This window comes from Microtus ochrogaster, chromosome 8 (assembly GCF_000317375.1).
Source record: "Microtus ochrogaster isolate Prairie Vole_2 chromosome 8, MicOch1.0, whole genome shotgun sequence".
NCBI lineage: Eukaryota > Metazoa > Chordata > Mammalia > Rodentia > Cricetidae > Microtus > Microtus ochrogaster.
The window spans coordinates 13,277,147-13,286,966 of NC_022015.1; the positions used below are offsets into that span (position 1 = coordinate 13,277,147).

At 36.8% G+C, this 9,820-nt stretch overlaps 1 protein-coding gene across 1 annotated transcript; it reads right to left on the reverse strand.

Moving 5' to 3' along the window:
- Positions 1 to 3,323: 3,323 nt before the first annotated feature.
- On the reverse strand, positions 3,324 to 4,274 carry LOC101985518 (olfactory receptor 2AG1-like). The gene has a single exon (XM_005351115.1). It carries the CDS (start codon positions 4,272 to 4,274, stop codon positions 3,324 to 3,326), a length of 951 nt encoding a protein of 316 aa, XP_005351172.1.
- Positions 4,275 to 9,820: the final 5,546 nt, after the last annotated feature.

Sequence of the window (9,820 nt, forward strand, 5' to 3'; positions counted from 1 at the left end):
TTCCAGACTCCTCAACCCTGAAATAACCATACAGAACCTGTATTGATAATAAATCACTGATTGGCCTATTAGCTCTAGTTTCTTATTGGCTAGATCTTCCTAAACTACTTGAGTATCGCCATGTGGCTGTAGCATATCGGACAGCGTCTGTCTCCAGCAGAGCTACATAGCATCTCTCCAACTCTTCTTCAAAGATTTCAGTTTAGTTTCCCCACCTAGCTAAGATCTATCTTGCTAGGCCACAGAAGTTTCTTTATTATCCAATGGTATACACAGTATATAGAGGGGAATACCACATCATACATAGCCTCAATTTTCTTACTTTATTTATATCTTTTCTCAACCCAGAAAGCTTATTAGTACCTACTACTATCAAGTCAATATTGAAGAAGTTTCCTGACCTGTTTAATATTTATTTCTCTATATCCTTCAGTAAAATTACATGGTGTCTTCAGCAATATTGTTTTATCATGTACTTGTGATAAATTAGAAAATGCATGCATTAATTTGGAGATTTCTGGGCCCTCACTGATCAGGAATTTGTGGGAAGGTATCCTATGCCTGAAACTGTGATTTTAATGATGTATGTCTTCTTGTAAAGCTACTGTTAACTCATACAGGGAAGCTTCATTAGTATTCCTTACATAAGCACATGTTTTAAAATGAGCTTACTGAATGATGGGTTTTCATAAGACTTTTGGATACATTGTTATTTTTAGTTAACTTAAATACCCTATACCCCTTTTCTCCATACCTATCTCTGCTTAAATGCAATCCTCACAATTTTCCCTTCTTTCATATTAGATGTGTTCTACTATCTCATTTAATTACATTTTCAAAATTGTGTTGTGATATAATATGTTTCCACGTGTCTTTTATAGACTCTTCCTTGAGGTTGGCCTTCCATTGACTCCCACATTTCCCCTGCTTATTTGCCCCAAACTTAAATCTTCCTATCATAAAGATTCCACTTTTCTATTTTCATTATCTATAATCTCTCTACTGTATCTTAATGTATTCTCACAATGGCATTTTTCAGGCACACATATTCTACATGGATTGTGCCCAAAGGAAAAGCTTTATAGCTTAGATACTCGTGTGGGAGAGAGCATCCTGTGCTTGTTTTCTGGGCCTGGGTTACTTCAGCATAACTTTTATATACCATTTACCTGAAAATTTCATTTTTCTTTACAGCTGAGTAACATTCCATTGTGTAGCTATAACACGTATTTCTCATCCATTTGTATGTTGTATTGCCAACCATTGTATGTCCACAATTATCCCTGAACTCTAGGAGAGATTATGTGATATAAATGTTCCCTTTAGTGATGATAATTCTGCAGCCTCCTAATTTCTACACCTTGGCCAGTTATAGGTTTCTCTGCCAATCATCATCCACTGCAAATAGAAGCTTCTCAAATGAGGGCTGGAAAAAAATCTATTGACAGTCCTTACTTCCTAACAAACTCTGAGATCCACACTATCCAAGCTCCCTTGTGGCTTCACGAACTCATTATTTTAACCACTGAGTTTAATTAGTGCTTGTGGTATGTGCGTGGATATAGGGAAATATAATGGTACATTTTCCTTATATCCAAATGAAATACTATAATGTATATGTGCCACAGTTTATCTATCTATCTATCTATCTATCTATCTATCTATCTATCTATCTATCTATCTATCTATCTAATCCATTAATGGATCTAGACTGCTCCCATTTCCTAGTTATTGTGAATAGAGCATCAATGAACATGGAAGAGCAAGGACCTCTGCAGAATGAAATAGCATCCTTTCAGGGTAGACCCAGGAGTGCTTGAGTGTGTCATATGGCAGTTCTGTTTCCACCTTTGTGAGAACCTTCCAAACTACTTTTTGAGGTGGCTGCAAAAGTTAGGCTCTCACTAACAGAATGTAAGTGTTCTCCTTTCCCCCTACCAATGCCAGTGTTTGTTGCCATTTGTATTGTTGATGATGACCATTTGGATTTTTTTTCAATTTACTTTAGTCAGAATAACCTATATGCCAAAATGGTATGTCTCTTTTTAATTGTTTAAGAGGTATTTTATTTACATACAAAGTACAGTTCCCTCTCCCTCTCCTCCTCCTGTTACCTGCCTCCCTTCCTTCCACTTAACCCACTATCCACTTTGCAGAAAGGATAAGGCCTCCCATTGGGAGTCAACAAATTCTGGCATATCAAGTTGAGGCAGAATCAAGCCCCTCTCTCCTGTATCTGGGCTGAGAAAAGTATCCCTCCATAAGGAATGGGCTCCAAAAAGCCATTTCATACACTAAGGATAAAATCCTGGTCCTACTGCCAATGGATGCAGACTGTCCAAGCCACAGAACTGTCACCCACGTTCAGGTGGCCTAGTTCAGCCCTATGTAGGTTCTTCAAATGACTGATTTGATTTTTAAGTGACACAAATTTCATAAAACTATGTATGTACACACACACAGAGAGAGAGAGAGAGAGAGAGAGAGAGAGAGAGAGAGAGAGAGAGAGAGAGAGAGAGAGAGAGAGAAAGTACCATAGGACATGGCGACACATGTATACATTACATAATATTCATATCAGACACACATTACAAGTACATAGAAATTATTAATGTATCTCAAGATGTGCTTAGGAAAAATAGAAAAGCACAGTTTTATACACCTATTTGCTTTTATTATTCACAGTTTAGACTTAAATTCTCATTACTGTAGAGGAAGACAAATGGAGAGAAGGAGAAGGGGGCAAAGAAGAGGAATAGGGAAGTAGAGGAGAAAGAAAAGGAAAAGGGGGCACCTACATACAGCAAAGACATCTGTCAGGACATCCACAAAAGTTGATCCTAGAAAGAGAGTACACTAAAACATAGTTAAATTCTACCAGTTGGGAAGTAGATGAAATTGTCACTATCAACACTAATTTTGCCAATATTAGTTGCTTAAAATTCATACAGAGGTGAAGAATTTTCTTGTACAGATATCTGAAAAATTCACTTGTTAGCATTTTCTTTGGTCTTGGTCTAATAGGTACTAAATGTTCAGGGGTCATATCGAAAGGGTTGATGTATTTGGAACCTTTAACTAAGCAGATACTATAGAAAACAAAAGTTAGCTTTTAAAAACTATAAAAATATTTTAAAACAGGCAAATACATTCTATAAATATCTCATGATGAGTAGATTCAAAGCGCACTTACCATATATAGTCCAAATCTCTATTCAAAAGATATATTTTTAGTGTAAGCAAAACACAGAGAGAATTTCACTTATTACAGAAAAACTAATTTTTTGGAGAAATGGATGTTAGAAGGGAGCTGTTGAAGAGACTTAGAATGCAGAGTGTTCTGGCAAAAGCCGTCCTCCCAGGACTCTCCTCAAAGCCCCAGTGACCTCCTTATTTCTCAGACTGTAGATGAGTGGGTTCAGAGCTGGGGTGACAATTGTATAGAAAACAGAGAAGATATTGTCTTGTTTGGGGGTGTGGAGGGAACTGGGCAGGACATACATGAATGAAGCTCCCCCATACCACATCCCAACCACAGTAAGGTGTGAGGAGCAGGTGACAAGGGCTTTCTTCCTGCCCTCTCGTGAAGGCACGTAAAGTACAGTGAAAAGAATTAGTGTATAAGAAGCAAGAATAGCAGCAAGAGGGAGAAGTAGAAAGGTCACACCCATTACATAAACCATAAGCTCATATTTGGAGGTGTCTGCACAGGCCAGCTTCAGTAGGGGAGGGATCTCACAGAATAGATGTCTGATCTTCCTAGATTTGCAGAAGGGATAGTGCATGGTGTAGACAGTATATCCTACTGCACTCAGAGATGCCAAGGTCCATGATATGGCTACCCCAAGCCAGCAAATTCTAGGTTTCATGAAGATCATATAGTTCAGAGGATGACAAATGGCCACATACCTGTCATAAGCCATAAAGGCCAGAAGAAGGTCCTCTGCACCACCTAGCGTCAGTTCCAAGAACATCTGAAGGGCACATCCCCCAAAAGAGATGGTGTTGTCTTTAAGCAGAAAATCTACAACAGCCTTGGGAGTGATAACTGATGTGAGGAGGAGGTCCATGAGAGAGAGCTGCCAGAGCAGAAGGTACATGGGCACGTGGAGCCGAGCATCCATGGTGATGACCAGGAGTAGAAGTCCATTGCTGGCCATAGCCAACATATACAGGGCTGTGAATGTGGCACAGAGCAGTTCAGGAGAGCCACTGTCATCCAGAATACCCACCAAGATGAAACCACTTACCATGGTGGAGTTCCAGAGCTCCATTCAGTGAAACTTCCTTATATTCCTAGTAACAGATAGTTCATTGAAATTTTGCTAATATTCACCATAGTTTTGTAGCATCAGATACCCATCATGACTGCAATAATATGATATTCTTTCCCACGAGTAACTATGTTAGCTTCTCAATTTCAAGAATTCTAGGTCTCGATTCTATTTTGATAGTAGACCTGTCTAATATGAGTTTATGTAGTAATAACTAAGAGCTAACAATTAGTAGGCCACCTCATGGAAATATTTCCCATGGCATTCTACCTGAAGAAGAATCCTTTAAGAAAAATTAGCTACTTCTCTGTGAAGAGTAAAGAATTAGTCTGTTGTACATGCACTTTAGTGTAACTATTTGATAATAGCTTAGATATCCCTATACGTTTCCTGTATAGACATTATTTAGGTGTGAATTTCCAATTCGTACAAAGATGTAATTTCAACAAATTACTTCTGGTGCTTTTGATTTGCTCATATTTCTTTGCTGTTATTGTTTTGCACATTTTTGAGAATGAGAATGTCTTTCTATGTAGGCTGGCCACAATCTAAAAACCTCTTGACTCAGCCTCTCAAATTATGGAATTTTAGACATGCACAAAATCATTCAACTTATTTTCTATGTTTCATAAGTTCACATTAATTTTAAACAAATCCTATTGGAAAAGCACATTTTTTTTCATATTAGTGACCTCTGTTGTCTAGTCCTACATCCTCCATGACCTGAAGAAGATGATGTCTGATACTAGATAATACTCATTTGAGAAAGTGTTGGTCTTAGAGTTAAATTTTTAGAATCAATGTGAACATATCTTTTTTTAGCAGACTGTTATATAGTGTGTGCCTGGGAAGAAACAGAAGCATAATATTTTTTTAAAATGAGTCTGTTTGTGTTTGTGAGAAATGATGGTAAAGGAAGGAAAGTGCAGATATTCTGTATTGTAATTAACCCCAGTAATCCTACTTCAATACAACTACTGGGTCTTGATGCTTGCTTTCCCTGCTCTGCAAGTGCAGAGCATTTGCACTGAAAGAAGGAGCCACAGGATTGCAAAGGAAGAGTTTCCTTTTTTTTGTGAGCTGCTATTGGTACATGGTGCCAATAGTAATGGAAAAGCCTGTGGAAGAAAGTGTCTAAGATTGTAAGGAGCCTCTATTGTATGTCATCAAACTGGACAGACAAAACAACTCAGCATGAAGCTAAAGATGTAAAAGTGAGGCATCCTTTTACAAATCATTTAGGCATATCATACACACTAATATTTCATTATTCTCACTGGCTTCTTTGGAGGTTATTAGTACCCTAACAGTTAAAAGGTAAGAGAATATAGAACGAATATCTTCAGTTCACATGGTACTTTGAGGGCATCATCTATCGTATATGTATTATCAGAATGCAGAGACATATACAGGGTCTAAATATAGGTATTGTGATTCCAAAAAGGAAGAAGGTTCATAGGCCCAGAAAATGCATATATCAAAAACAAAGAGATTGAAAGATTCATGGATTCAAAGTACTATGGATCCTGATTGACACAGAAACTTAAATTTTTAGTTTCCTCTACACTGATTTTTTTTCTCAAAACAGAATAAAGAGAGGTTACACACTTCATTTAAACTGATACAAATTTCTTACCTTGGATTTTCAGAAGTCTAAGTACCTAACCACTCCGGCTTCCCTTGGGGCTTCTTAATGATTAAGGATATTGCATTACAAATGAAGAAGAAAAATATTGTATTTTTCCAAAAGTTTTCTATTGAATTAGGTTTTGCTAAACTGACAAATTATGGTAAGCATCCTTCTAATATTAGGTGTTTGTGCTATTTTATTCCTTCCTATCATCCATAGATGTTTTCTGAACGGAGCATTGGAACAGTCAGGCAGTTAACAAATGTTAGGTAGTGACCAATGAAGCAAGAAAATGGCTTTCCTGTTCTGTTCTCACACTTGAGAACTAGTAGAAACACCTTCTATTTAACAGGTTGCAAGGATGAAGCTCCTCCAAGTTCATGTACGTTTTCAAACTGTTCTTGGGTCCTAGTGCCCAAGTTTTTCTTGTCTGGCTGCCACCCAGAAGTAGAGATTAAATCTCCTTGAAGCAAGTAGAAGTTAAAAATGATGCTCAAAAGTTTCTGATATTCTCCATTTAATGTCTCTAAGGGTAGGAGGAAACCAGGGTCTTGTCTAGAATCAAGCTGCTTAGTCTGCTGATCCCATGATCTCCTCTCTGCTTTATTCCATCCATATATTCTGAGAGACTATACCACAACTGAAACGGAAATATTCTACAAAGTAGTAAACTAATTAATTCCCTTGGGTGTGTTTCCTGGCTTGCTTCTCCTGAAGTCTTTTGTCAGTAACGAGCTCTGAGGTCCTAAGTTTCTCTTCCCTTTGTATACAATGCCAAACTTCCTTATATTTGCAAATTCTGAGCTTATATGCTCACAACACTAGCACAAAGCCAAGGAGCCTACATTTGTTTAGCCATAAATGAAACACTAGCTGCTGATTAGCTCAGACTCCTAGAATGTATGGCCCTATGCCCTTGACCATAAGGTAGGTTTTCTAGTTTTTGTGTGATGCTGCTCCACATATTTATAGCCTCTGTAGGCCATACTATTTCCTCTTTTCTATGGCTGCTCAACATAGAGTTTATGCATGGGAGTGCTTCATTCTAATGACTTCTGGAAACTTTGGGCAGTTTCTATATGTACTCATATCTTGATATCATAGATGATGATTAAAGAAAGCATTCAGATTTCTCAGGATTAGGATTATAAATAATAATTTAAAAAATACATAATACTAGAGTTCAAGAGGGTCTACTTTTTTAAAGCTATGATACAGTGGTTTATTGATAGCCTTCAGCAGTGCATACACTGATCACTCAAATTTCTCATGCTTTGACATTTTCTTCATCTATTCTGAGGCATTTGATTTTTTTTCTCTTTCAGTTGAATAGCTTGGCATGAGTAGACTACACAACATTTTATTTTTTCAAAAAGAAAACAAACTATCTTTTTTTCATTTTACATACCATTCCCAGTTCCTACTCCCTTCCCTCCTCCCATTCCTTCCACCTCTATCCAAGCCCCACCCCCATCTAATCCTCAGAGAGGGTAAGGCACATTGCTTTGGTGAAGGGCCAAGGCCTTGACTACTTTATCTAGGATGAGCAAGTTATCCATCCAAAGAGAACTGGGTTGAGAAAAGCTAGTTCAAGCAGTAGGAATAAATCCAGGTGGTCTGCTTTTATTAAATTATTTTAAATACTCCAAGAGATCAAAGACCCATTACTAATTCTATAAATATACTTTAATGACAGTAATGGAACAAAAATGAAATGTCTTCCTTAAATGCTGAGGAAACAAAATTATATAGTTATACTATATTTTCACAGCTAAACTGTCAACAATAAATAATGATAAGTGAAAAGGAAGAAATATTTACCTCTAAACACTCATCTGGAAGGCAATATGACTAGAATTCAATTAAGATTTGGATTCACGCTATCCACATGTACCTCTTGTAATTTCTCTCCCATTACAGTCAATTCCTTTTAAGCTTCAGCTGTTTATTCCCTGGAACTCTTTAAGTTTTTATTATCATTTAAGGTTTTGTTTAAATGTAGTATTAGATCAGGTGTTATCCAAACAGCCAGTCATAGATTAGAAATATCTCTTAACAATCTTTGAAAATCATTAAGAGTTTACAATCAATATCTCCTAATTTGTGTCCTTTGTGTTCTAATTTTCTGTAAAGCTATTTTATGACCTAGGTAACTGACAGAATCTCTTCTTTGTATTTTTTCAAGAGCAATTTGTAATCCATATTTATGCAAAACTTTCTTTACTACTTCAAACATTCTTTCTAAAGTATCTACATTTGAATCAGATAGCAAAATGTTTTCCATGTAATTGTAAATTATAGATTTAGAAAATTGTTTATTTATTATTTCCATTGGCTATTGATCATTAATTGTGGGAGGATGGTCCACTGGTATCTTCTAGTAGCCTGAGAATTATTATAAGTAGGCACTTGTGAAGGCAAATTTTTCTCTGCCCTTTACTTCTAAAGGTATAGTGAAGAAACAATCTTTTAAATCAATAACTATAAGAGGCCATATTTTTGGTAATAGAAAATGCAGAGGAATTCCAGACTGTAGAGGACCCATAGGTTGGTTAACCTTGTTGACAGCTCTTAGATCTGTCTCCATTCTCCACTTTCCAATTTTTTAACAACAAATACAGGAGAATTCCAAGGGCTAGTTGATTCTTCTGTATGCTGAGCATCTAGTTGCTCCCTTATCAGATGTTTAAAGCCTGTAGTTTCTCTTTTGTTAAAGGCAATTGCTTAACCCATATTGGTTTCTCAGTTAACCATTTTAAAGGTAGAGCCGTTGGTACCTCTAAATGTTTGCTAGTTACTTTGTGTTAGAAAGCCTGAATAGCTGGTGACCTTTGTGTATAGTACCTTGTAATATCCTTTCCAGAAAGATAATTTTCTGCGACTGCAGGAAAGTTAATCTGGGTATTACATTCCTGCAACAAGTCATGATCCCATAAGTTTACTGTGATATTAGCCACATATGGCCTTATGGCCACATATAGCCACATATGGCCTTCCTCTCTGTCCCTCTGTCCCTAAGCATTCAACCCATCTTGTGCTTTGTTTTACTTGACATAAGTTTCCAATTCCTAGGAATTGAACATCTGTCTCTTGAAGAGGCCAATTCAGATGCCAAATTCTGGAATAATGATTGTCACGTCTGCATCCATGTCTAGTATTCCCTCAGTTACAATGCTATTTTTATGCACTCTTAACTTTGTTCTTTGATTGTTTATAGAAGTCTGCCAAATTTTATGCTTCTTATTTCGTTTTGAAATTTTTTATTCATCCTTCATGTTTATTCCATTATCCAGAGCAGTATTTTACAGGAGGAAATGGAGTTTTTTAACTTTTCTGGGGATACATGTCTTCCATAATGACTGGGAATGACAGAACCATGTTTGACGTGGGCCCTGTGAGAGGCTCCCCAATGGTATCAGGTTGTTTTGTCTGTCCTTTGTTGATCTGCAATTATTGGTCCAATGTCAGCCTTTGCCATACCTTCCACATAATCCAAAAGGTTGATACCTTTTATTTTTGCCAATCCCAGAGGAGACATTATTTCTAGGAATTCCTTGTCTACAATTCATTCTCAGATGTCCAATTCTACCACAATTAAAACTTTTGGCATTTTGATGTCTCCTCATACCTTTGATTGATTTTAATATTACAAGGGAGAACAGATCTTTAAATTTCCTGCTTCATGGAAAAGTCTGCCAGATACTATGGGCCTGTGGGCTAAATATTGGATGCCCCAATATTACAGAAGAACTTTGAGTGAATGTCCTAGGCAGCGAGATGTCTCTGTCAATTCTAGAGGTTTGGAAGTTGCTTACAATGAACTTCCTGTTTATTTAGGTAATATTATATCCTTCAGGCATCTTTGATGGAATTGAAGAATAGTTATAGATATATTTTTTTTAGTTATAATAAAAGA